At 51.6% G+C, this 26,621-nt stretch overlaps 3 protein-coding genes across 8 annotated transcripts; all 3 read right to left on the reverse strand.

The window, feature by feature from the left end:
• Nucleotides 1-491: 491 nt before the first annotated feature.
• Nucleotides 492-9,289, reverse strand: LOC118700265 (neuropeptide FF receptor 2-like). 5 transcript variants are annotated; one of them, XM_036404651.2, is made up of 7 exons: nt 6,242-9,289; nt 5,410-5,614; nt 5,146-5,243; nt 4,605-4,691; nt 2,484-2,682; nt 1,976-2,075; nt 492-1,635 (listed from the first exon to the last, which is right to left on the reverse strand). In XM_036404651.2, the coding sequence occupies exons 4-7, from the start codon at nt 4,662-4,664 to the stop codon at nt 840-842; spliced, it is 1,155 nt and encodes a 384-aa protein (XP_036260544.1). In that variant the 5' UTR covers nt 4,665-4,691; nt 5,146-5,243; nt 5,410-5,614; nt 6,242-9,289; the 3' UTR covers nt 492-839. The 5 variants fall into 5 exon arrangements, with proteins under 5 accessions (XP_036260544.1, XP_054370497.1, XP_036260542.1 ...); XM_054514522.1 differs by lacking the exons at nt 4,605-4,691; nt 5,146-5,243 and having other exon boundaries at nt 2,336-2,682; nt 6,242-6,310; nt 7,104-9,289; XM_036404649.2 differs by lacking the exon at nt 4,605-4,691 and having other exon boundaries at nt 2,336-2,682.
• A 2,781-nt stretch (nt 9,290-12,070) lies between these two features.
• On the reverse strand, nt 12,071-16,424 carry LOC118700264 (glutathione reductase, mitochondrial-like). 2 transcript variants are annotated; one of them, XM_036404644.1, is made up of 13 exons: nt 16,296-16,424; nt 15,539-15,565; nt 15,223-15,311; nt 14,744-14,813; nt 14,438-14,585; nt 14,267-14,321; nt 14,088-14,187; nt 13,561-13,647; nt 13,212-13,373; nt 12,998-13,109; nt 12,785-12,916; nt 12,490-12,623; nt 12,071-12,367 (listed from the first exon to the last, which is right to left on the reverse strand). In XM_036404644.1, exons 1-13 carry the CDS (start codon nt 16,422-16,424, stop codon nt 12,218-12,220), a joined length of 1,395 nt encoding a protein of 464 aa, XP_036260537.1. In that variant the 3' UTR covers nt 12,071-12,217. The 2 variants fall into 2 exon arrangements, with proteins under 2 accessions (XP_036260537.1, XP_036260538.1); XM_036404645.2 differs by lacking the exons at nt 13,212-13,373; nt 16,296-16,424 and having other exon boundaries at nt 15,539-16,183.
• Nucleotides 16,425-16,514: 90 nt separating this feature from the next.
• LOC118700263 (serine/threonine-protein phosphatase 2A catalytic subunit alpha isoform) lies at nt 16,515-24,837 on the reverse strand. The gene is made up of 7 exons (XM_036404643.2): nt 24,617-24,837; nt 20,143-20,352; nt 19,776-19,949; nt 19,475-19,564; nt 18,688-18,849; nt 17,750-17,868; nt 16,515-17,267 (listed from the first exon to the last, which is right to left on the reverse strand). The coding sequence occupies exons 1-7, from the start codon at nt 24,716-24,718 to the stop codon at nt 17,195-17,197; spliced, it is 930 nt and encodes a 309-aa protein (XP_036260536.1). The 5' UTR covers nt 24,719-24,837; the 3' UTR covers nt 16,515-17,194.
• Nucleotides 24,838-26,621: the final 1,784 nt, after the last annotated feature.

Here is a 26,621-nt window from a genome sequence, read left to right on the forward strand (position 1 = left end):
ATGAGTTAACAAGCAGGGGACAGACAGGGAAAAAAATTTGGAGCAAATTTGAGGTAGGCTGTAGTGCAGAAAATGAACATTTTGAGGTAAACTGAGGCACATGGAGGTAAAGGTTTGAGGATAAAACTTAGGTAATAGGTAGGGAAGAGAATGAGCATTTTGAGACAGTGAGCAGCAGGGAATGTCATAATGTGGAAGTCACTCCTATTTATGTGAGGGAGGACTGCCCTAGGGAATGGCTTTACCTGGGATTTGGCTCCTGTAGGGCCTTACAGAATAAGCCTTAGCGCTCTGTGATCTTGTGCTGCTCCTTGCACAAATTCTATTCCTCACTATTCCTCCAGTGTCACTCTTGTCCCTGCTGAGGTTTGTCCCATCCACTGGGCTCTCAAGTGTTTTCTCTCCTGCTCATATTTAAATTTCAGTCTTTTTGGGTGACTTCTATGCCCCTGCAACATCAAATTGAGTTCCCCAAAAAACACACCACTAAACCAATTTTTTTATTCTTTATTTCTCGAATTTCCATTTCCACTTGTTTCTCTAGCTGCAATAATAACGGACGTGACAGAAATAACAGCAACCAAGGGGAATAAATGGAATGTGATGGAAAATGCTAAATTTTGTCATTTGAGCAGGACCCAGCGCTCACAATGTCCAGGAAGAAGCACAACCATGAGATAATCCAGGGGTTGCTGGGTGCCAGACTGGGTCTGCAGTATTTCAGTCCATGAGAGTTACAGGATGAGGGATTCCTCACAGGAATGAAATGTGACCACAAACGGGGTTCAAGCAGCCCTGTTCCATGGGGAACAGAGAGATTGCCAGAATCACAGTGCCTTTCACTCCGTCCCATTGCCTTTGAGCTCCTCCATCAGCAAATCCCGCTGCTTATGGACCCAGTTTCCTCCCTTGGCTGTGTGGGGAGGGGGATCCTGGGCCGGCGGGCAGGGGGCGGCGGGCAGGGCGGCCTGGCCCGGGGCTGGCTGGGCACAGGCGGGCCTGGAGCAGACCTGGAGCCAGAGCGCGGCCTGGAAGCCGCGGCGGAAGCTCCGGTTGCAGAAGCCGTAGATGATGGGGTTGACGCTGCTGTTGGAGAAGGCCAGCCAGTGAGCCAGGGGATAGATGTACACATTGATCAGCCGCAGCTGCACGTCCGACAGGCTGCCGTAGTCCGACAGCAGCATCAGGCTCCACAGGGGAAGCCAGGACAGGGCGAAGAGCAGGGTGACAAGGACGAGCGTGTGGATGGCTTTCCGCTTCCTCCTCCACGCTCCCCGCTGCTGCTCCCGGCCGCGCTTCCCGGCCGCGGGCACGGCGGCGTGGCACAGGGAAACGCCGATCCTGGCGTACAGGAGCGCGATGAGCGCCAGCGGAGCCAGGTAGATGTTGGCAAAGAGCACCGTGGTGTAGGCCTTCCTCATGGCCGGCTCGGGCCACTCCTCCCGGCACCAGAACACCGGGCGGGTGGCGTTGCCCGTGCCCAGGAGCAGCTGGAAGCGCTTCTCCTGCCGCAGCCGCAGCAGCGCCGCCGAGGGACACATGATGGCCACGGCCAGCGCCCAGATCACCGCGATGGTGGCCACGGCGGCGGGGACGGTCAGCTTCGGCTTGAAGGGGTGCACGATGCACCGGAACCTGCGGCAAGGGCACCGGGGAAGCCGTGTGAGGAACGCCTCCTATCCCGGGCAGGGATGCACACACATTTTAAACTGCCTGTCTTTCATCCTCCCTGTCAGTTGCTGCCTGTGCAATCCAGCTTCATGGCTGAGAAACAAACCAATTCCTGGCAGGCTGGGATAGCCCAGTTCCACCCTCTTTAAGAGACACCGGTGGAGGAGCAGATTGCTCTTTAGACCTGCCCAGATTTTATTTTGCTTAGGATTTGTTGTGGTGTTGGGAGGGTTAATGACTGGGCTCAGGGTGGTCAGGGGGCCAGGGGAGATGACAGTGGTGGTTACAGACTGCAGCATCTTACCTGTCCATGGCAATAGCAACCAGAGTGAAGACAGAGGCAGAAACAGAGATGCCTTGGACCATCCCGCTCATCTTGCACACCAGGCTCCCAAAGGGCCACCCTGCAAGGAAACATGCATTTTGGAATTGCTGCCATCTCACTGCAGGACTCTGCTTAAAATCATTCGCTCTCATCTTCCATTTCCTGAGTACAATTATAGACTCATGGGGTGGTTTGGATGGAAGGGAAGATCATGGAATTCCAGCCATGGCCAGGAACACTGTGCCATGGGCAGGGACACCTTCCACTGACTCAGAATGCCCACAGAGCCCCCTGGACACACGCCCCTGGCTCTCCCCACCCCACGGGCAGCCAGCCCACCTGCAATGATGTTGTCCAGGAGGGTGGTGGGCATGCAGAAGAGCCCCACCAGCAAGTCACTGACGGCCAGGTTCAGGATGAACAGGTTGGTGACCGTGCGCATGTGCCTGCTCCACAGCACAATGAAACAAACCCCCCCGTTGCCCACCATGCACAGGAGGAAGATGAGCAGGTAGGAGGTGATGAAGACAGCAGCCACCCAAGGCTGGTGGAGGTAGAAGTCCACATAGGAGACATTTCCTTCCAGGTAAAGGTACTTGTACGTCCTGTTGTAATTCAGCAAATCCAAGTGAGGCCAATCCAACGAGGAGTTTGAGTCCATTCTCCTCCTTGTGTTCCAATGTGCCCTAAAAGATATTTGTAAAGAGGCCATTTTAGTCTGCTTGCAATTGATCTGAAGCAATGTGATGATATTATTATTATTATTATTATTATTATTATTATAGCATTGTCATCTCTTTTGGGTGCACTATGTGCTGAAATTAGTGTGAAACTCACATGCACCCTGGCAGCAGTGAGGTGGCTGAGCAATAATCACTAAAAAGTCACTAATTCCAGCACTGAAAAACAGGGATTAAAGCTTTCTCAAGTGGCACAAGCCTTCTGCCTGCAAGTAACCAAATCCAGCCCCATTTCATGGACATGAGATGGTTTTGTGTGCAGCTGGATGATTTAATTCCCTGCTCACAAGCTACCCAACTCCAAGGCTGCCATCAAGAAGGACCATGCAGTGTCTGAAACATGCTGAGCTTCAAGAGAGCTGGGTTCATTTCCAAGCAGCTAACTTGACTTGGAGGCAGCATTTCAAACTCTTTCCCACATATATTTTGTCTCCCAGATGAGGATGTCTAAAGAAGCAGGGGGCAAAATTAATTGGTGGCAGCAGGCATGAAATTAAAGTGTGAGCGCAGGTGCTTTCAAGATGCTTCAAATTCCTTAATAGAAATGGGATTTAAATTTATCTGAATCCTGATGAGCTTGTATGAAAGCTCAGCAAAGCCTCTGCAAGTGCTTTACTCTCAAGAAGTAAGTGCAGTAAAAAAAAAGTATTTATTCTGCTGTGCCTCAGGTTTGGAACAAGCAGAGCAGTGAAAACCCATCATGTTCTGCTCTCTTGTGCCTGTTCAGAAATCAGCAGCAGTGCAGTGTCTTAATGGGTCTGTATTTTACAGACTTATTAAATGCCTGCACAGCAAGGCAGGGAGACAAAAATCTGGAGTCCCTCACCCAAAATCAGCTGCTTGTAGGTTTGAACAAGTGTAGGAATAGTTGTACATTCTGTGGGGATGTCCTTACAGACAAAGGCTTATTTATCTTGATTAGTTTTTACTCAATATGCTTTCAAAATCATTGGAGGTGATCTTATTGAGATATCTGATGAGCCAGATGCTTTCTCCAGCCAGAGCTCAGAGTCAGCCTTGTGAGAAATGCTTTAATGCCCATTTTCCTGATCCCTCAAGGAAGCAGCACTGGTGCTCTTGCACCCCAACCTGGGCTCAAGGTGGAGAGCTCTGACAGAATGCCAACACAGATATTTGACAACACGAGTTCACACTGCTCCTTTAATCCCAGACCTGGAGCTGGGCTTTATAAATCCCAGGAGATGCTCTCACCATTAAAAAGCAGCATTCCTACTGCTCTTCCCTGTGGAGAGCTTTGTGGACAGTTGGCTAACTGAGAAAGGTCACGTAGACATGATACCACTGGTTAAGCTAGAAGGAGACAAGTCTAGGAGTCAGCAGTCAGTGTCCAGTGATGGGCAAGGACATTGTGCCCTTGGTGCAACAACAGGATAGAGGAGAGGATCTTTTGCCAAAAATATGAGGATAGTTTCAGCTGAATAATCACAAGAATGTAGAAGTAGCAACAGAATAACCATAAGAATACAGAAGTAGGCGTGGTTGGCTGATAAGTAACTAACCAATAATGAGCTCAGCTTTGCAATATGTATGAACTTCATTAACACCAATATAAATATGTGTGACTATCAATAAAGTCTGAGACTTGCTGATCACTCATATTGAGTGCTGCTTTTCTCCTGCCAATCCAACACTTCCCCACATTACTATTATTATTATTATTATTATTATTATTATTATTATTATTATTATTGCCCACTAATTTTCTGCCATAATCTTCTGCCTCCCAAAGGAGTTGCTTTAGGGAGACACTGTGGCCAGGGGAAGGTGGCTTTTGGCTCTCACCACATTCCCAGTCCCCATGCCCAGCTGTCCCTGTGCTGTCCCCAGAGGTGCCTTTCCTCCCTTACTTGCTGGAGTTTGGCTTTTCCAGGGGTCTCTGATGATCTGAGGCAGAAGTTCTTGGTCATGCCATGACAGGGCTGTCCCTTATCACACTAAAATCAGGAGGAATAATGGTTATTTTGGATACATATTTTGTTTTTTCTCTCTGTTTCTGACACTAGAAGCTGCTGCCTCACAGCACAATCTCCTCAGTAATGATCTCTGGAATAGTTTTTGTCCATAGCTGGTAAACAAGAAGTTGTAAACAGCCTTGAGGCAAAACTGGAGCTGAGTCTCTTCCCAGTTGCACTAATGAAATTTTGGTTGTGGCAGGCATAGGGAAGTGGTTGTGCAAACACTGCAGATAACAGGAAATGGAAAAGCTCCATGGATTTCTATTATCCTGAAGCTGAGGGGGAGGAGGATTGGCTGGAAGGAGAAATTAAGCCAGTGCCTTGTGTTTTCACAGGGACCTTGCCTGCTAAAACAAGGGGTGATAAATAATTGAGAGAGGCACAGAGGACAGAAACATAAATCATCTAAGAAAAGGGAAAAATTATGCAATACCTAATTGGTATAAGATGATGAATAACAGTAATCTGCTTCCACGTGGTAACTTGATAAGAGCAAGGCCTCCCTCCTTCATTTAATACACCAGAGAAAATCTGCAAAGGAATAAAGTGGGAAGGAGGCTCCCAGAGTGCAAACTGCCCCAACCCACAGTGGGCTCCCAAACACAGGAGGCTCATTCCCTGCTGGAATCCCAGACACAGCCTCCATAGACAAATACACAATGTAACACCTCACAGCCTGACCAGGACAATTGTGTACCTCTGGCTAGAGAAAAACAGTTTTCCCTCGTTAGAGCAGCAGTTCCAAGCCATTATGAAGTGATGCCATTGTTTTTATGTTGGGCACGTGGAAGAAATCCCCTGGAGCAGCCACCACTGCCTCACCCCCGTGCACAACCTGCTGGGTTTGTCATCTTGATATCTTCATTTTTATGTGTGAAATACCCTCACAGGATCCTCTGAGGCTGAAACAAAAATAAGGAGACTTCAGAGATGGGAGGAACAGCAGGAGCATGTAGCTGTACATGAAGAACATTCAATGTGGTAAGTGCTAAAAAACCTGTTCTTCCCTTGTCCTGAGCTCAGTAATGGCACAAGAACAGAGACTTCCCAGGGCTCCCAGTTCCCAAGGTTTCCCACTTTGGAAAATGATCCCTGGTCTGCTGAAAAGTGAGAAATTCCCAGGGGCAAAACACAGCCCCTGAAGGATGGCAAAAAGAACAGGACATTCGTCTGTGATTGTCTGAGAAATAAGGGAGAGAGAAATTTATGGATCATCCTCTGCCTCAGGGAACCAGGAAGGGAGCCACTGACTAAAAACCTGAAATGCTGTTCCACAGGGACCCTGTGCACAGCCCATGGGATTCTGGGGTCCTCTTGGCTTCTCTTTCAGAGCAAGGGGGAGCTGCAGCCACCCCAAACCCCCCATTCCCAGTTCCACAGGGAGTGGTGCAGGAGGTGTTTGGTCTGGGCCATGCAGGGCTTGAGCTGGGGACTCTGGGGATATTTGTGAATTAAGGTAATAGAACTTACTCTTTAAGTATTTAACTTTTTCATCCATCAATATTTCCATCCTATTTTATAGGACATACCTCTGAGTGGTTCATCTCCAAATAAGCCCAAATATCCCAGCAGGTTTTCAGCTGGAAAGGAGAAAGGAGCTGTGGAAGAAAACACACCCTTAAAAATAGCCAGTTGCAATCAAATCATTCTTTCTTACTGACATTGACTTTCATAAAGGAAAACAAGTGCACCTTGAGAAGCAAATTTCTCATTTTGAAATGGGCAATCCCAGGCAGATGTGCCAATCTCAGAGCTGCACACACATCTCCTCTCAATGAGCTTAAACTGCTTATTCCTCCCCTCAGAGTCATTTATCTGCATAGTCTGAGCTGGGGACACAGGAAATAGTTTGTAGGTATTTCTTTTTGAAATAGGTATTTCTTTCTAAAAGATCTCAAACTTCATATGATGGAGAACAAGGCTATCAGCAGGATGACTGGAATAAACACCAGACTTAGCTGCAGATTACTCATCCACTTGAGCTGGGAATAGAAAGCATTTCACTCCAAAGCCAAATTGTAACTGTAAATCAGGAGATGTAAATGGCAGGTGAGGCATTCACAGCAAGTTGGTAATGGCTCTGTATTTTTATACATATATATTTTTATATATAATTTCCACCCTGCTTGATTAGAGCCAAGGCTGCTTACCTATTTCTTATCATTATGATCCCTTTTTTCCCCTTTACTTCATGTTTAGTCAACCTTTAAGCTTCTAAATATATTTTTTTATTTTTTTATTTGATGCATCACAGGCAGTTTTAAATCTTAACTAAAATCTCAGCCAACTGCTCGCTGAAATCAGGTTAAAGTAAGATTTCCACACCCAGGCACACTTATGCCACCACTTTATTGAGAAGCCTGGCAAGCAATAAGATTTTACCTGCCTTACCTTGGAAGCAAGTCCCCGTTTTAAAAGCTTTCAGTAGGAAATTACTCAAGTTCCCTGGGATTCAGTCTCCAAGTAGCAGTTTCCCATCCATCACTGGAAACTGGGCAGGGACCCCACAGAATATCTGGACTGGCCACAGCTTTTTCCCTGGAGAGATGCTCCAGCAGTTCAGCAGTGAGTGCTGGGGTTTGGTCTATAGGAAGAGCTAAATCAATGATCCTTGCTGGGCTCTTGGCAGCACTAAACTCCCCACAAATGGGACATGAGCCTCCTAAATTGCACCTTTCAGCTCAGCCTGTGCTCATGAGTCACTCCCTGACAGCCCTGTCATTTGGGGCACTGAGACTGAGGGGAGTAATTGGGGAGCAGGTAGATAGAGGTAAAAAACACCCCTGGAAAGTGGGACAGTCATGGGAGAGTCTCAGTGGAGGACAGGATTGGCAAAGAACAGAAGTGCTTAGGGGCCCATCAGCCAGTGAGGGCTAACGCAGCAGGTACAGGAGACAGCTCTGCCAGCAGGCAGTTTGTGTCCCCCCAGAATGGGGGCACAGAGGATCCTGTAATCACTGCCAAGTGAAAGACCAGAAAACCCAAACCTATCCCAAGGCACAGAGCACACCACAGGCGTTCTTTGCACCAGCCAGAGCCACGGAAATGTTTGATTTCCATCTCTTTTGGCACAGAAGTGCCATTGCCCTCTCTGAGACAGGCATGAGAGCAGACAGCCCATGACCTGGTCACACAGGGCACCATGACTTACAGCCTGTCACAATAAACACCATTTTACCCCCACCCAAGCTCCTGGGCTGCAGAATATTGGATTATGCCTCACTAGGAATTGGGCAGAGCAGCCTGCCTGGCCCAAGGGCAGGACAGGTGAGCTCCCTGTGCAGCACCCTGGGGTTGGATCCTTAACACTCCACCTCAGCCCATGCTGGATTTGCCCAGAGGCAATGCCTTTAGTCTTAAATAAGTGCACAGGAGAAGAACTGGCTGTGGGGGTGACAGCAGAGGTTTAAATGCAGTGTCACCTCTGCAGAAAGATGATGGTTGTGGAAGGGCTGAACTCTCCCTGTACCTTCCTGCCTTCTGACTGCTCCCTTTACATCACCATCCACATCCACACAGGGGTTTTAGGTAATCATTGATTTTTTTTTCCTGTGACCTGCTCTGAGGATTTGAATCCTTTTAGTGCTCTTGAATTTCCATTTGCTGCTGCCTCAGTGACTCAGTTTTAATTAACACCAAATTCTAAGCCTTACCTGGATAACATGGATAGGTACCTCTGATTGATGTCAGGAATTTGACACGCTGAGAGGTTACCTGGGAAACCTCCTGGTTTGACTCCAGTTGAAGCCAATTCTGCTCAGTAAATGACAGCTGCAACCCACAGCAGTCCAAACAGCAAGGACTGCAAGGAAGTTTTCCTTGCTAGGATTTTCTTTTGGAAAAAAACCCCAGCAGCACAGATCCTTTCTTTTGGGATGAGGTGCCATCTTACCTGCCAGCCTCAGGAAATGCTCAGAGTTACACTTGTTTACACCCCTTTCCCCAGCAAAACACCCCAAACTGATCTCACTGCATTTCAGACTTTGCAGCCCCTGACAAGGTTCAGATTTCAATGCTAACATGAGCTACTTCAAGCTCCAGACACTTTCCTCCTACTGGAGGTACCTGCTACTGTTAGAAGAGCAAAATAAAATGATGTGAACTTGTCTTAACCACTGAGAAAAAACAAAACAAACCAAACAGCCCCAGGATTTTCTTTCCCCAATTCTGGAGCTCTGCAGAATGCTCCAGCTCCCAGCCCAGGCCCTCCTTGGGCCTGGAATTCAGGGGCTGGAACCCCAAAGGCAGAGGCTCAGGGGCACCTGCTGCCATCCCCATCCCAAACTGCTCCTTATCCCAGCCCTGCCCACCCCGGGCAGCCCAAGGAGGGCTGTTTCCAGCCGGCAGGTCCCTGGCATCACCGGGATTCCGGGGCAGGCAGTGCTGTGCCCCCCTGCCAACCAGGGCACCTCCAGCGGTGGCAGCAGCATTCCAGCTCTCTCTCTCTCTCACACACACACACACACACACACACAGACCTGTTGCTCGCCGAGCTCCCGCGGTTTTCCCCAGCTCCCAGCTGCAGCAGGGAGGCAGGAGCAGCCCAGCCCCGGGGGAAGGCAGCCCCAGCCCGATCCCCCCGGGGTACCTACCCCGCTTACAGCTCCGCCGCCGCCGCCGCTGGCTCCGCAGGCAGCAGCGAGGAGAGGCTGCAGCCTCTGCTCCCGCAGCCCCTGCGGCTCCTGCCTCAGGCAGGGAGGAGGGACAGGAGGAAGGAGGGAGCCGAGAGCCCAGCCCAAAGCCAGGCGCCAAGCCCCGGGGCTTTGGGGGGTGCCCGGCTGCAAGAGTTTCTGGGCTATGTTCCATTGCAGAGCCTCCCCGCTCTGCTTGAGGCATCCCTTGGCCTTGGGAAGCTCATTCCAAGGGTCAGGAAGTCACAGTTACTTCTGCAGGTGCCACGCCTGACACGCCCCCATCCATCAGAATCCAGATTCCCCCAGAGCTCCGAGTGCTCCCAGCACAGTGGCATCTCCCAGACTCTGCTCCTACCTGCTGAGCTCCAGCATTCAGGTCCAGGCTCTCCAGAGATTCCAGCTTTTACATCAGCAACTCAGGGAAAAAAAACCAAACAGTCTGTGTGGCCAGGTGAAACCAGGTGGCCCCTGTAGTTGAAATAGCAGGTTCTGCCTTACCTGCCTCTGCATCAGGTTTTTCTGGAAAGAAAAGCAGCATTCCAAGGACAGATTCTAGGAGAACAGGCTTCCAACTAATGATTTCATGAATGTAGGAATCATTCCTTAATAAGAATAAATTCTCTGTTTTTACACTCCCCTTTTGATTCCTGGCATAGTTTAAAAATTAATCCTTTAACAAATCATTTAAATTTGAGACAACAAACAAATATCCCAATATCAATTGAAACCAACAAATTTGTTTTCCAGCATAACTCCGCGTGGAATTATAACAACTCTGTATGGCATCATCATGTGCTGTAAATGGAGGCTGAGAAGTTCCAGCCACACACAGACACTGCAGTGAGGGCAGTTTTGCCCTGTGTGATGCAGCAGATGGAATCCCAGAATCCAGGATGTTGGACTGGGGACATGGAGCTGGATGCACTAAAAAGCCACAGACAGAGAAACCTCAGACCAAGAGAGGATCATGCATCCAGGTAAGAGGATTTTGTCTAGAATTCCTACCCCAGCTCTCCCTGCACACATACACCGCTGCAGTTTTGTCTCCCTATCACTTCCCTATATTCACATTCCCTCTGCCTTGAAGCCCAAAAGGTGGCGAGTTCACTTTGGAATCCAAGGAGCTTCAGATGAAAAAGTGTTACTCATGGAAGCAACAAAATATCCACAGCGCAGGGAAGTGAGACTTGCAGGGAACTGAGACTTGCAGGGATCGCTTTCTGCTTCCCCCATTCCCCGTAGAACATCAGCATGGAATCCTCATCACGGATTCATTGCAGAATATTGTCCTTTTAGTTTTAAAAACGGCTCCATGAGCGGCAGGGCCGATCCGTGTCCCAGGATGCTTCCATCTCTTTGGAAGGCCGGCGGCACCAACTGCTGAGAGCAGAAGGAAGGACAGGATGCGAAATAAACTCGAGGAGCGCTCATGGAACTGTCCATGGAACTCCAAAACGGTTTGGTTAGGACCTCAAGGATCATCCAGTCCCACCTTGGAGCCTGTTCAGGGCACGCTGCTGTCCATCAGCCCCTGATTGCAGATGGATATGGAAGGGATGGAGGTGTTCAGGGAATGCTGGTTGTTTTTCCCTGCGCTGGCTAATCTGGTAATTAAAAAGACTAATTGACCTCTTCCAACAGGGAAACATGTAAGCAAGAGGTGCCAAAAAAATTGGAGTTCCTGTGAAATGAAACCTGCATGTATCTGATTTAAAATCCCTCTGGATGGTCACTGGTTTGACTTCCACACATTGCTCACACTGCCCAGGTATATCCAGTTCTGCTGTCAATGCTTTTGTCCATGGCATAATTTCTATTTTTTCCTTGCAAAGAGCATCTGGGTGATAGAGGGGCATGGAGAGGAAAGGAAGGGGAGCAACTCCCGGGGTGCAAATGCTCCCAGTCCCACTCTGCACACTTGAGCCCACCCCGCAGCCCGGGTCTGCCCCACTCTGCCCCCGGCTCCTGCTGTGTCTCACCAGTCTGGGGTTTGCCCCGAGCCCCCAAACACAGGATTTGGGCTCTCTGATTTTAAATACAGGATTTGGGCTCTCTGGTCAAAGCCTTAAAATATCTGGATGAGCCCCCACTTGCACTTCCCAAACAGGACTGGAGTCTGTTTCACAGCCCTGAGACTGCCTGGGTGGGGTTGGCTCCAAGTGCCAGCAACGCAGGACTTGCCTCATTTCTGAGCCAAAGAAAATGCCTGATTTATTTATTAAAGGACCCTAAAACTGGCCAAATGAGCCTGGTGTCCCCCAAACCCAGGCCTCAGTCCCTGTTTCGAGGACATGAAGGTGCCTGGCTCAGGCTCACCATGGGGGGCCCCATTCTGATCCCCAAAACCCCACATAACTCAGGCCTCTTCTCTCCCAGCTGGGTCTGGAGCTTCCAGTCACTGGAAATGGGGCCGGAAACAGGGAATTTGGTCCCTGAACTCCCCCTGTGATGTCAAGACAGGCTGGAGAGCCAGGGGTGTTGGGACATGAGGTAAAGAGGAGGATGGAGCCCATCCAGGGTACCCCAGCACCCACAAACACCGCAAGGACCCCAGAGTCCTACTCTTCCTGCTGCTCCCTGCCCAGCCCCAGTGCCAGGGATTGCAGGAGAGGAGCCTGACCACTGCCAGCCTTCTCCCAAACCACATCCATGGGCCGTGCCAGCACCCTGCACGGCTGGTCATGGCAGGAGACAGGCACCAGAGAGCAAAGGGCAGAGACCAGCCAGCATCAGCGTGTTTACTTCCTGCTGCACAGCAAGCCACACCCACCCTACAGACACACCCTCCAGGCACCCGTCTAGCAGTAAGGCACTTTTGCAAACACGTGAAACATTTTTGCCACCATCCCCGGGGTGTCGGTGCCCGCAGGCTCAGCGCAGCGTCACCAGCTCCTCGGCAGAAGTGGGATGAATGGCAACGGTGTTGTCCAGGTCAGCCTTGGTGGCCCCCATTTTGATGGCAACAGCAAAGCCCTGCAGCATTTCGTCACAGCCCAGCCCTTGCATGTGCAATCCCACCACCTTTGGAGGAGAAATGAGAGGCCAGGTGGGACCCAGGCTTGGGGAGCTGGATGCCAGCCCAAGAGCTGACCACACGGGGACAGGAGGACAGCCAGCCATGGTCTTCAACAGCCCCCACTCACCTTCTCCTCCTTGCCAGTGCACACCAGCTTCATGACACACTTCACCTTCCTCTGGGTGACAGCGTGGTACAGGGGAGTGAAGGATGTGTTGTAGATCTTCACCTTGTCCTTCCCATGTATGGCCACGGCCTCCTCTGCAGCAGAAGCCACGGAACAGGCGTCAGAGGGATGCACACAGAACATTCAAAAAGAGCAGTCAAAGCCCTTTGGTCAAGGCTCACTTGCCAGACATCAAAGCATCTCAAGCATGCAAGCAGCAGCTCTGAGGCAGTGTCCCCAGCCCCTGTGCCCCCACCTTCGGTGAGCCCCACGGTGCCGATGGGCGGGTGGCTGAAGACGACCGTGGGGATGTTCTCGTAGTCCAGCCGGGAATCCTGCCTGCCCTCGAAGAGCCTGTGGGCCAGCTTCCTGCCAGCTGCAATGGCCACTGCAGGGACAGGGAGGGACAGGGATCCTGAGCCACGTGGCACCACAGAGTTGAGCAGGGGAGGGGGCAGGGCTGCAGTACCTGGGGTGAGGAGGGCTCTCCCACACACATCCCCGACGGCGTAGATCCCTCTCCTGGTGGTGTTCTGGTATTCATCCACCACCACATGGCCTTTGGGGTCCATCCGCACACCCTGCCATGGCAAACAGCAGACACATATGCTCCAGCAGGGATGGGAGGGCTCGTGGGGCCCCTATGACAGCCTCTGGAGACCCAATGGAACCCCAAATCTCACCACTCGCTCCAGGCCCAGCCCATCAGAGCTGGGCTCCCGCCCCACAGCCCACAGCAGGCAGTCCACATCCCGAATCACCGCCTCTGTCGGCTTGTGGCCAGGTGCCACTGAGGCCACTGTCACATCCAGCAGCCCACACGGAGACTTGGTGACCCTCTTGACCTAAGGGCAGCAGGAGAAGGTGTAGATGGCTTTTGCCTTGCAACAAGAGACAGCAGCCATGCTGCAGAAGCAGGGATGTCACTAAAATCACGGCTCAGCAAGCAGCACCCAAAAGGGCAGCTTTCCCCCAGCCCTGCCTCTGCAGGAGGGATGGAACAAGGCACAGGGCTGCTCTGTGCTCTCCCACCTGTGTGTGCTTCCAGACATCCACCCCGGTGTTCTCCAGCTCCTGGGTGCAGTTGGAGCTGATCAGGGAGTCAAAGGTTCGCAGCACCTGGGCAAGGACCCCCCAACCCTGTCAGACAAGGATCTGCAGGCAAAGGCACCACCTGGCAGCCCCTCCACCGGCATTTCCCTGCCCCTGGAACCCAAGAGATTTAGGGTTCTTGTGGTTAACAAACTTCTCTGTTTATTTTTCCATAATTTTCTTTTCCTTTCTTCCTCTTCTCAAGTTGTGACTTGAAATAAAGCTCGAGGGGATGGATGTGGTGACACGGACGGCTGCAGAAACACGGGGCTCCTGGGTGGGTGCTGCTAAAACACATCCCCTCCACCCTCTGCATGGCTCCCAGCCACCATCCCCTGCATCACTACTCCTGTGCCAAGTGAGACCCTCCTTCACCAGGAACTGACAGCCAGAAACCACTCTGGCCACCAGGGCTGGGGTGTGGCAGCGGGGCGGGAAGGAGAGCTGGGGACAGGGGGTGGCACTACCTTGTCGTGGCGGATGAGCAGCGAGGACTTGGAGCCCAGCGTGGAGAGGATCCCCACCATCTCCACCGCGATGTAGCCGGCCCCGACGACGACGCTGCGCCTGCGGAGAAGAGACAATGCCATGTGCATTGCCACCTGGAGATGGCGCCGGTGGCTGCGGGGTATAGATCCCGCTTTACCTGGGCAGCTCCTCCAGGTCGAAGAAGCCGTCACTGGTCATCCCCAGGCTGGCACCTGCAAAGCAGAGATACTTTGGCACCCTTCAGCTGTCCCCCTTCTCTCCCAAAGCCTGCTTTGCTTGGGCAGACCTCTCCCCAGCCTGGGAGCCCGGGGGATTTCATCAGGCTCACCAGGAATTTCGCTGTCGGAAGGGACAGCCGGGCGCCCTCCCGTGGCTATAAGGATGTGAGGAGCCGTGTACTTTTTCCCGTTCACTTCGATGGTTGGCTCGGGATCAGCGGTGAACTTGCCATAGCCCCGGATGATGTCAATATGGGCCTTAGGGGTTACAGTTACGGGGTTAACAGCGACATGAGGAGACAACTAATGGAGCCAGGGTTTCCACAGTCGGAGGACACCCATTAGGGCTGGAAAAGTGGCTAAAAATCCATCACGTCTGCCACTAGGATTGCAGGATAAACACATCCCACACTCACCTTCTTCACATTGTTCTCGTAGATGTCATTGAGGCGCTGCACATACGCGTCTCGCTTCTCCTTGATGGTTCTGGAACAGAGCAGGGAATGCCATCACTGCCAGCAGGTGAAGCTCAGAGCTCAGGATAGAACCTTGCACTCTGTGCCATGCTCCAGTTCGCAGGGTGGTGATCAAACTTCTGATGACCTCAGAAGTCTTTTCCAACCATGATTCTGTGAACTCAACCCCTCTGGCAAAGCGGCTCCCTGTGACCCTTTCCCCACCAAAGCAAGATTTCTGTGCCTGCCTTCCCTGTGTTTGTCTTTCCCAGAGTCAGGTTGGCTCCCTGTTCTCCAAAACACAGCTGGCCCTGTAAGCAGCTCTGCACAGCCCACAGGAGCCTGGAAGCGGGCAGGGACCCCTGGGAAGTGGACAGTGGGATGCTCCCTGTGGGACACTCACTGCAAGATGCTGATTCCCAACTGGTTCCCATTCTTACCTCCAGTTGAACTTGACACCCGCAGTTTCAAAGCCATAGTCAGCGTGGTCATGGACAAACTCTGCGTGCACCGCCGTGTTCCACATCACCTGCCCACGCAAACCCCAGGTTGGCTCAGGAGCACTGCTGGCACTCTGGGAAAACCCCTGCCTGAATCCTCATCTCTGCCCACAGCGCCCACGGCATCCCGATGGCTCAACAGCCTCCGAGGCCCTGCTTCCTCCCCACACCCTGTGCCAGCACCTCCCTAAAATTTGGCAGGCACCCACAGCAGACCCAGCCCACACCACCGGAGCCAGTGGCAGAACAGCCTCACCTTCTTTGGCACACATCCAACATTGACCTGGAGGGAACAAGAACAAGTCTCAGTGTCAAGGCCCAGTTTTCCCAAGGCAGTGCTCCAGAGAGCATTCCACATCCCAGCTCTCTGCTCAGGAAAACAAAGGCAGGATTAGGGGTTCTTGGAAAAAGAGGGGTGTAACCACCCTGGGAGGCTCAAGGTCTTGCGGTTTGCCCGTTTTCCTTCACTTCCTTGAAAGAGAATACGGAAGGTGGGGCCTTCAAACACAAGGGGTTTTTTTCCATTCAGAATGTAAAAATTATTTACTAGCAGAAAGGTGTTTGCCATCGTTTTCCTGCACTTCTGGGAATATGGTAATTTTCCCAGCAGAATGCATTTAGGGCATAAAATTAGAGCCTGTCCCTCACTTGCTTCAGGAACCAGTTTGTTTTTTGGCTCGTTACCAGCTCACCATGCCCTGGAGTTCTGCTTTACCACCTTGCAGTTGTGCTACACAGATCCAGGATCCATCGGCATCCTGCAAATGGCTTGGAAACTGCCGGGAAGAAGCTGGTGGAGATGGGGGATTGGAATCCGTCCTGCTTCAGCCTGGCAAGGCAGGTCCTTTCACAACATCCGGACACCGGAAGGGTGATTCCTCCTCTCCCACCTCCCGCACCGCGACCCGCCCGGGGGTTCTGCCACCATCCCAGTCACCGGGGTCAGCGAGAGGGCACCGGCCCCGCGTCGCTCGTCCCCTTCCGCGTCCCTCCCCCACCCCCAAGAGACTCACGCAGGTGCCGCCGAGGCGCTGCGGCTCCACCAGCGCAACCCGGGCGCCGAGCTCGGCCGCCCGGCGGGCCCCCGCCAGCCCCCCGGAGCCGCCGCCCAGCACCAGCAGCTCGTAGGCGGCCGCCGCCATCGCTCCAGGCTCGGTCTGGCCCCGCTGCCCCGCCCCGGGACCGCCCCCGGTGCCGCCCCGGTCCCGCCCGGCCCTGCACGACACCACGTGTTGGGGCTGACAACGGCGAGTTTATTGGTTCAGGTACAGCGAGGAGGATTGCAAGCACTTCCAGGACAAATATACAGAGGGGAAAGGGGGGGGGGGGATAACAAAAGAGAAAATAAAATAAACAAAATACCCCAAAACAATTAAAAAAAAAAAAGGAGGCAGGATCAGCACAGAACGGGAATAGAGCTAAAAAGGGAACGCTTTTATCTGGGTTATGACAACGTACTCCCAAGCAGGAATAATTTCCTTTCTCCAGTTAAGTTGAGCGGTCTTTCCAATAAAATAAAGAGTGGGGATGAAGTTAGTGTGCACTTCCCTGGAAAACAAACTCTAATTCATGCCAGTTAAACACTAGAACTAAAAATGTACAAAGAAGCATCAGAGGAGATGAGTGTTGTTAGAGTGTTACCTTTTCCTCTCTGAACAGTCCAGAAGGAAAACAATGACTACAAATACAGCAGGCAAACTGACTTTCGGGCTGATGGGCATGGGACAGAGAGAGTGTCATAAGGAATTCAGTCTCAAGTTGTGCTAAATGCTCTTCGTCCTCTGTATGGCACATTTTGGTCCATGATGGGGATTTGAGTTGAGACGAACCCTGATTTCTTACAGAAACGTGTAAATATTGTTGCTCTTTTAAAATGCCAGGTGTACTTCCTTCTACAAAGGTTGGGAGAGGTTTATAGGAAGTAGTCTGGGGTACGACGGGTAACATGAGGCTCTCCACGACGAGGTGCTGGGTCAAACTGGAGGCTGCAGGAAACAAAAAGGGATCACTTACCCTCCTCCACAAGTCACTTTCCACTGCCATGATAAGCACCAGGCTTGTTCTCCTGCTGCTAGCACACATAAAACATTCCAAGCCCCAAACAAGAGTTAAAACTCAGAGTGACCCAGCAGCCCGTCACCACTTTCTCAGGGGAGCAGCTGAAAGCACAATTCAGACCCTCTTCCCCATCTTACCAAAGATGAAAACAAATAGATAAATCCACGTGTTTTTACTCTCTCCATCAAGCTTAGGCAATAAAGAGATTGAAGTGCAAAAGCTCCAACTCTCCAGACAGCCAGGAAGAGAAGCTTTTAGGAGCTTAACTCACTGCTTACTTTAAGGCAGAGCACACATTAATTCCAGAGTGGTCTGAGCTGGCTTTTCATGGAAGAACCCCTTTGGGAATGATCAGCCATTCCTCACAGAGTGGCTAGAAGGAGAGCCCAGCCCAAGGCACCATACTCACAAGGAATATTTTAAAGTGTCATCTAGTTCCATGATAGCAGCCTGGTTCCCACAGCGGTAGCAGTAATTGGGGGCACTGAAGATGGTCACCACATTCCGGTCGTGGCACCAGTTATAACCCTGCCAGGGACAGAGAGGGAAAAACAAAAGGTCTCTGTTAAACCTCAGCCCCTCCGAAGTTTCTCTTCAGGCCTGAAACTCTCTGAGGCACTTGTGAAACTACAGATTTCCTGAAGTATTTCCAACTGACTTAGTTTCATTTCAAAATAGGTGCTTTACCACAAGAAGCAGCAGCAGGTACCTGGCAAAACCAGCTTCAAGCAGCCTACAGGAGATCATCCCCTCCTCACTTGTAAATTATGGACTGCACCACTAAAAAGCCTTGGGATTTTTAGGGATGCCTTCAGCTTTCCTCCACCACAAGTGACAATTTGCCTGCTGAATGCCACTGACTTCTGACACACAGTTCTGCTTAAGGGATCTACCTGCACTAGATTTTAAAAAGGCATCTGCTCCATTGACCCACCTGGCATTCTTCCAGCAAGACATCCAAGAATAGCCTGTCGAGAGCCAAAAATGGCATAATCCCTGTCACATCTGACTGCTGAGCACTATGGGACAGGCTGTTGGATGTAGCAGCAGTCAGAGCAAGAACAAACCAGCATGGAAAAAGATTATTCCTGCCACAAACAGGGCGTGACACGGCCGCTCTGGTAATTTACTTGGAGGGGGCAATTTGCTTGGAAAGGCCAGAACATCCCCTTATTTAGGCTGCAGGTCAAAGCATGTCACTTTATGTTGTTGTTTCCATGTGACTAAAGCCTCTCTTTGGTACTGACCTGTGTAAAAGGTGCCAACAAACCTGTGAGTGGAAGGTGTCCCAGAGTAGACCCTGTGGGCCCCTGTGTTGGTAGCCCTGGCTAGCAGCGCTTGCCCTACCTCCATGACCAGCTGGTGAGCGCGGGAGACCAGTGTGAGACCATTGGCGTGGTTGAAGGTTTCCGAAATGTCCTGCCCGAAGGTGTAGCCAGCACCACGTGGGGAAATGCCCCAGCCGCCGCGGTCATCCGGGTCCGACCACAACAGATCACACATCGGACCCTGGGAAGATTAGAAGCTCTCTGTTAGACCACTGGCAAGGTGCTTAAACACGTTTTATTTACAGCAGCAAGACTGCCAGCACGTCCTCCTCAGTGCGAGGCACATGAGGAGTTTACTGAGCACACATCTGTGAGCCCCAGCCACTCCCAACAAAACTTCCAGCTGCCCCCGGAGCTCCAAGCGTGGATTTCAGTCCCGATTTCAGGCCCCAGGAAGCTGCAACAAGGTACAACACCACAGGAGGGAGGCTGGGCTGGCTGGGGAAGAAGGATGGTGATACAATGTGGCTTCACATGGCGGTTGTCAGTTCACAACCACCTCTGTGAGGAGGCTGAGGATAGTAAACACCCTCCCTCCCCTGCCAAATCCTGCTCTTTGAGTCAGACTGAAAGCCCAAAACTCCCACGATTCTGGGGAAAACAGCTGTGAAACCCCCACAGCTCTCCTTATGTAGGCTGCTGTAATCAAAGCACACTGACTTACGTGTGTTTTGCCCAAATGTTCATCTGCTCTAGCTCCTGGAAAGGCCATAATCCATGTGTAACCACGTGTCTAAATGGACTGCAATGTGAGAAAACATTTGCATTTTCCACCAGCAGATATTTAAGTTTCTGAATTCTGTTACCTCGTGTGGAACTTCCTGCAGGCGGTCCAGAGCCCTGATATGATCCAGTGTATCTATGGATGGAGAGAGGCCACCATGGAGGCAGAATATCTGTTCCAGAAAGAAAAGAGCAATCCATTAAGTGGGAGCAATGACCTCCAAAACAGCTGGGTCTTACTCTGTTAACACTCATTCCCAACGCCAGCCATCTCACCCTGGGATCACAAGTTACAGGAGCCTGTCTGGGACTGTTTCTCTGGATGTCAGACAACACAGCTGGCAGAAAGGGAGGGAGGGAGGCTTTTCCTCACGCCAGACTCACCTGGCCGTCTACTAGAGCTGTGAGAGGCAGGTAATCAAACAGGTCTGTGAAGTACTTCCAGACGTTGGCGTTGCCGTACTTGCGCAGGCACTCGTCGTAGAAGCCGTACACCTGGGTGATTTGCCTGCTCTCGTGGTTGCCCCTCAGGATCGTGATGCGCTCTGGGTACCGCACCTGGGGGCGGACAGAACCTCCCTTAGCAGAGGCATGGAAGAAGGAGTGATGGAATATCACCCACAGCAGCCCAGCACTCTGCTCCTAGCATGGATCCATTTACACCCGTCATGCCCGAGCCAACGGCAGCGTCACCAGGAGGAGAAAATGGCTCCCAGCTCCCAGGTCTTATCCCCAGTTTCCCAAGCCGTACCTTCAGCGCCACCAGCAGAGTCACTGTCTCCACTGAGTAATAGCCTCTGTCCACATAGTCTCCCATGAACAGGTAGTTTGTGTCTGGAGACTTGCCACCGATCCTGAAGAGCTCCATGAGGTCGTGGAACTGCCCGTGGACATCCCCGCAGACGGTGACAGGGCAGCGTACCTCTTGCACATTGGATTCCTTGGTAAGGATTTCCTTAGCCTGGCAAGGAAAGCACGTTTAGGACACAAAGGGAGGAAGCTCCTCCAGAGGCAGGTGATGTTATTCTGCTGCATTCCCACAGGAAACCCGGTTTCATCCCCACAGCCCAAGATGACCACTGGAAAAAGTTTGGTGGGTGAGCACAGACAAGGGGTGCTTCCCAAATCCCAGTGCAGGGGGATGAGCAGATTTACTACAGCAAGGCCAGACTTCCTTGCCCAGGGCACATTTTGCCCACCAAAATTCCAATCCTCTTCCAAGCACAACACTTCAGCAACTTCTAAAGGCGGGTCACATACAACTGGAAAGCAAAGACAGAGGCAATTGGAACATATGGAGCCACAACCAGCTTCCCTGGCTGTACCCAGCTGGCAACAAAACCACCACAGATGGAGCGATGGCATCCCTGGATTTAGTCATCTCTTCTTCCACACCCAGCACTTCCTCTGCTAATTACAACCATGCCATGTTGCCTATCTGCACCACCTCATTATCCTTATCAAATACCAGGTTTGTTGTGCTGCCTGCAGCTCACTGACTGATGCTGATCAGCGCTCCTGGCACATCTGAGGCACGGGGAACACCCACAGGTTGGCTCCATCTGATCCAAACAAAAGGGCTGGAAGATCACCAGCACTGAGCAGTCACAGGCAGGTGATGATCTGGGTATTCCCTGCCATATTCCTTAGCTCAGGATGAGCTAAGGCTCACCCTGTGCTGCCAGAAGCGAGCTGCTTCCCAAGGATACCCTCTGAGGATGCCTGCATTCCCATTCCAATGTTTGCTGCCATGCCTCTCTTCAGAAAAACATGTATTTGGAAGGAATAACTACACCCCAAGCAGTTTGGACAGTTTGGACTGCATCCAGCATGCACTCTGCACAGAACCTAACCTGAGGGATCCTTAAAGTCACCTCCTGCCTGTGGACTTGCTGAGATGGGCTGTGCCTGGAACTGCTGAACATGTTGTATGTGAGTGCAATAGTAGCACTCAAATTCTGCTCACATGTCTTTAAAAGCATTTACAGCGCCTTCGGAGAGCTTCCACCCTCTGGGAGAGACAAATATAAACCCACAAAACAGCTGCTCCCTGTGCTCTGGCTGCTGCACAAAGCAACAGGCAGGGGTTTGTTCCAAGCTGGAGCTCAGCAAGGCTCCTTTTTCACAGGAACAGGGCAAACAGGCTCCCTTCAAACCTACCCCAGGAAGGGCGGCCAGCCCACAAACTGAAATGTCAGTGCTAGGAGAACCCAGAAGTTTCCCCTGATGAGGAAGGAGGAGCTGGCAGGTGACAGGAGTGGCTCCTTGTGCTGCCAAGCAGCTGTTCCTCTGCACCCATTTTAGCTCACCCTGTGGGCAGGACACTCATGGGTGCACGTGGACACATCCAGGCCATCATTTGAACTCTGCAGAGCTGGTTTACATCAAGCTGGGGAGCCCCAGTTTGCCCTCACGCGATCATTTTCTAAAGCAGAACAAGACTCTCAAAATGCTCAGCATCAATAAAAACACCCCAAAAAGCAATGACTGCAGTGTGAACACTGAAATCAAGTGACTTAAAATAAAAAGCACTATTACAAAGCAAAAATAAAAACCTCTGATGCAAGCAGGCTGCCTGGCATCATCAGCACTCACTTAATCCAGGAGGCTAATAAATAACTATGATTTAGAAGTCAAAATTTAGCTACCTTTGTTGCAGAAAACAGTGACTAATGGTATCAGCTTCCTGTGCATCTGTCCCACTTGCACTGGATGAAAACCATATCCAGGTCAGGATAAAAAGCAGCAGCTTTTAGGTGTTTTTATTAAATAAACCTTCCTTGTATTAAATAAACCCAACCAATGGCTGCCTGTCTGTGCTCAGAGAGCCTCTGAGGAGCAGCCCATTTGCTGGCTGTGAGCTTGCCCATCACCTCAACTCCTTGAGTGCTTCTCAAGAGCCTTGGAGAGAGGAAAAACTCCATTCCTTCTGGAAGATTCATTCCCTCAGCTTGGTCTGACCCATAGAGGCTCTTTCTCTAGGAATCGAAAGCCAGGCATGGAGTTCGGGATCAAAATTCACCTGAACCTCGACCCCACCAATGTCCACAGTCCAAACTACTGTACCACCAAGAGGGCTGAGGATATTGAACCTCAGGGAGCTTGGCTGGAAGGAGAACCAGCCAAGTGGGATGGGAGCCAGAGGGATGGCAGGGATGGAGCTGTCTCACCCTTCAGGAATGAGGCAGCAGGGGACACTCAGAGCCTCTGCCAAGGCGCCCAGGTGCTCCCAGAGGCTCCTGAACCAGCACCACCAACAGAGAGACAAAACATTGCCAGGCACAACACAGCACAACACTGGGAATTGCCTGCAACGGGACTGTGTCCCCTCTTACACATCCCAAGAACCAGGAGAGGAGAGAGAAGCTGCAAAGAGAGGGATGGCAATGGATGGCTGCTTGTTTAACTAAGGAGACAGCCTTTTCCCTGCCTTCTTCCCTAGCCCATTTCATCATCTTGGTGAAAAACCTGGATTAAGCAGGATGGCTCTCAACTCCCTCACCTGTGTGCTCCAGCAGTGACCAGAATTAATCCTTCTATCAGCCTCTAAATTTCTGCAGGGTTTGAGCTAATTTCCATTTTGAACACCAACAGAATGGGAACAATGTTATCACAGCGAGGAACAGCACCTCCCTCATCTGCCTGAGCCACAGGGGGCAGATCAGCTCCCTAATGAGGTTACCACTGGGCAGGTGAGGACAGAATGTCACTTCCACAGCTGCAAATTTCAACAACTTTTAAGAGCACACAGTCACTAGGCACACCTCCATTGTGTCCAATTCTTCCCTCATCACTGCCCACTATGCCAATACTTAAACCAAGAATGACCCACACAAATAACACTGAGATTTTTCTGGATTTTTCCCCCACTTCATTTTGATTTTTTGTTTTAGTACTCAGTTCACCCACACACTGAAACCTGAGGCAAAAGGCACTACTGTGCTGGGCCTCTCTGAAATCAGCCCCAAACACAAGAGTGCTAGAAAGTGTTCTGGAGAAGAGGATTTCTCCAAATATAATTTCAAGGAAACCAACTAAACCAGCTTTGTGGCAGGGCTGCACACCCAGAGGTTTTTGTAAGCTCCTCTCCTGGGTGACACAACCACTCCCCAAAACTTAAACAAGCCAAGTCAGTGCAGGGCACAGTGTTTCCTTCATGCTCCAGTCATTTTCATCAGTTTCCAGCAGCCTGGAAGAACGAGGTGCTGTGACAGATGACACACCTCCCTGTCACCTGCCTCCTGAAGGACAAACACCCTCCCCACCTCCAGCTGAGCTCTCCCACCCAGCTTCTCTCTATTTCCTGTGTGTCCAGCCACAATCTGGTTCCCAAAACACAGGAGCCACTACTCCAGCTTCCCGAACAGCCACAGCTCCCTCACAACTGAGGGAGCTCTGGAGAAAGAGTCACAAAACAGACAGCCCCAGCGTAGGACTGAAAATTTGAAAAAGAAGGGAAGGAAACAGAAGCTGTCTGGGGGTTAGGGAGTGCTAGGATCACCGCTGGAAGAATATGGCAAAGAAAATCTTCCCTTGGTCACAGACTGAAGTGTTGAGAGACTACTCAGACAACACCCAGCACAGGTCTGAGGACCTTTCTCCTGATGGGAAAAAAAGGCTTTTCCCATTCCCCACTAAACAAACCCGAGCACAGTTTGCCAAGGCCTGTCCAGAACAGCAGACAGTGTCCTTTATCCAGCCATTCCTCTTTCTGTTTTGGTCCCCTCAGCGGGCGGGGAGTCTCTCTGGGTCTCACCTCTGCTTCCCGAGGTCCCACCTCGAAGCCAGTGGGTTTCCTCACTGACTGGGGGTTGATTTTTCAGCGCGGGGCTCCTCCATGTTGTGCGGCACACCGGGTACCCCACCGGAACCACCCCGGTGTCCCCGCGCTGGATACTCCGGAGACACCGACCTGGCCACGCCATGTCCAATCTCACAGAAACCGCTCCAGGCATCCAAAGGCGGATATTTCACAGGCACCATCCCGCTCACCCCAAATCCACCGGCACCAGCCGCTTTCCCAGTGCCGATATCCCGCCAGGCGCATCCCCGCCTCCCAAAACCCGATATGCCGCGGGCACCACCCGCTCTCCCCAGGCCCGGTGTTCCACAGGCAGCACGCCGCCCCCCAGAGCCCGATACGCCCCGGCCGCAAGCCCGTCTGCCAACGCCGGACACACCGCGGGCCCCGTCCCGCCCCGCCAACGTCCGGGCCCCGCACTCACCTTCTCGCACAGGCTGCGGACCTGGCTCTCGCTCAGCTGCCGGCACTCGTTCAGCTGCTCGATCCACTGGTCCAGCTCCTTGGCGAAGCCCTTCTCCTCCATGGCGAGGGGGGCCGGGCGGGCCCCCCGAGGCCCGGGCCCGCCTGTGGGTGCCGGCGGCGGCCGGAGACGCGCGGCCCGCTCGGGTCTGCTCCGCTCCGCGTAATGGCGGCGCCCCCCGCCTGCCGCGGCTGCTGGCAATTCCGGCCACGCCCACGGCCGCGCGCCGACGCTTCCGGCGCGCTGAGTTGGCCTCAGAGCCACGCCCCTCCCGCTGGTCCCGCCCCTCCGCCCGGCCACGCCCTCCCTCTCCTCACGGTTGCGTGAGGTTATGGCGGCTGCGCTCGGCCAAGGAAAAAGGAATAAACTGCTTCCTTCTCTCTAAGGAAAAAGGATAACCTCACACGCGTTTGCGCCCCCTGTGCGTGTCGAGTCGCAAGCATTGGCAGCAGGGCTTGGGAATGTAACAATCCCTGTCTGCCCCTCAGTGAATGCGCGGTGTTCATTCCTTTCGCCATATTCCCGTGAAATACTGTGGGGCAATAATCACGACTGGAGGGGTTTTTTTTTTTCATCACGTGTACGATGATGTGCCAAATATGATACATGATCAATAAATACAAGCAGTAAAAATTAATATATTTGCTTACAGTCTGGCACTCTAGTCACCTTGCCCTCAGCTTTAAAGTGTGACAGACTGCCCGAATTCCTACCTAGTACTGTTTATTTCTCTCCTTTGAACTTGTTCTGCTGTCTCCCCTGTAGCCAAATGGAGCAGCAATATCATGACAGAAATGCAACAACTGAGGGTGTGACACTGCCACAATCTGGAGTGTCCACACAACAAGAACTGGGATTTTGGGAGACCCCTGAGGGGAAATTTCCCTGGGATTTTTAGCAGGATAAGGTAGATCAAGTCCATGAGGTGTGTTTGTTCATGTCAGATGGGAAGGCTGAGCTTTGCTGAGGAGCTGCTCAGGGTGTCCCACCAGGAACACTCATGCTGGTCACAGTTCCCTTCATCTCCACTGAGTAGAACAGACAGATTTAAGGAATTCACCCTGAACTGAGGGGAAAAATGAAAGGATTCACAACATCACATCCCTGAAGTGAATTTTCTAACTAAAAACACAGCTAGCAAAATAAAAGAGAGCAATTTACATAAAACACAACTTTGTGGCTACTGTTATGGATGACAATTGCTCGCCAGTCCAGTTCCCAGGAAAGATAGCTGCCAGGAACTGTCCACACTCCTCTGGATTTTGATTTGTTTTCCAGAATATCATTTCTGACCATATTGCCCATGTTTGTGACACTGAAGCAGAGAACAGCCGTGGGATAAGACAAACCCAGCCTTGTGGCAGGGAACAATAAATCTTCCCAGTCCAGAGCATACAGGAAAGCAGTGCCCCCAGTAAAAATCACCCCTGGCTTGTCCAAAATGACCCAAAAAAGGGCCTCCTGAGCCTCAGGAGGTCAGCCTTAAACCAAATGCTGAGCAACTTTTATCCCATCTTTCAGTTTCTGGAGGTTTCCTCGTTATTTAACTTGAGGAAACAAAGCCCACATGGATGTGCATGCTGTGGTGCTAAGTTTCTATTTACTGATTCCTTGCCACCATTAAAATGTTTAATAGGGGAAGCTTAAATGGAAAGATGCAGCTGAGATATTTCTCTTGGCTCCCTGTCAGGAATAAAAGGTTTTGAGGTATCGATCCTATGGCAGGTCCTCAGCAAAGCTCTGGCAAAACCTCACAGCCTGAGCCAGGAGCATCCCCAGAGCAACAGGACGTGGTTTCCTGGAAAGAGGGAGCTCGTGGGATCAGCTGGGGATTTTCCTGCATAGGAGTGGCAGGGATGGAGCCTGAAGAGTCTCCCAGCAGCAGTGGGGACATTCATCAGGCTCCCTGGCAGGGGAAAACTGACAAGTCTCACCCAGAGGGAATTAATGAAGGCAGGATTTTCCA

The sequence above is a fragment of the Molothrus ater genome, chromosome 4, assembly GCF_012460135.2.
Source record: "Molothrus ater isolate BHLD 08-10-18 breed brown headed cowbird chromosome 4, BPBGC_Mater_1.1, whole genome shotgun sequence".
NCBI lineage: Eukaryota > Metazoa > Chordata > Aves > Passeriformes > Icteridae > Molothrus > Molothrus ater.

Coding starts and splice junctions, on each gene's coding strand:
- LOC118700265 (XM_054514522.1), bottom strand. CDS start 5,462: ATGGCTTGGAACTGCTGCTCTAACGAGGGAAAACTGTTTTTCTCTAGC. Junction 2,076..2,335: donor CCTGGACAACATCATTGCAG/GTGGGCTGGCTG, acceptor GTTTCCTTGCAG/GGTGGCCCTTTGGGAGCCTG. Junction 1,636..1,975: donor GTTGCTATTGCCATGGACAG/GTAAGATGCTGC, acceptor CCCTTGCCGCAG/GTTCCGGTGCATCGTGCACC.
- LOC118700264 (XM_036404644.1), bottom strand. CDS start 16,424: ATGGCGGCGGCCGCCTACGAGCTGCTGGTGCTGGGCGGCGGCTCCGGG. Junction 14,322..14,437: donor TTCCGACAGCGAAATTCCTG/GTGAGCCTGATG, acceptor TCTGCTTTGCAG/GTGCCAGCCTGGGGATGACC. Junction 12,917..12,997: donor GAGAGCCCTCCTCACCCCAG/GTACTGCAGCCC, acceptor CTGTCCCTGCAG/TGGCCATTGCAGCTGGCAGG.
- LOC118700263 (XM_036404643.2), bottom strand. CDS start 24,718: ATGGAGGAGAAGGGCTTCGCCAAGGAGCTGGACCAGTGGATCGAGCAG. Junction 19,950..20,142: donor CTCTGCTGGTGGCGCTGAAG/GTACGGCTTGGG, acceptor GTCCGCCCCCAG/GTGCGGTACCCAGAGCGCAT. Junction 17,869..18,687: donor CTCACCAGCTGGTCATGGAG/GTAGGGCAAGCG, acceptor TGTCCCTGGCAG/GGTTATAACTGGTGCCACGA.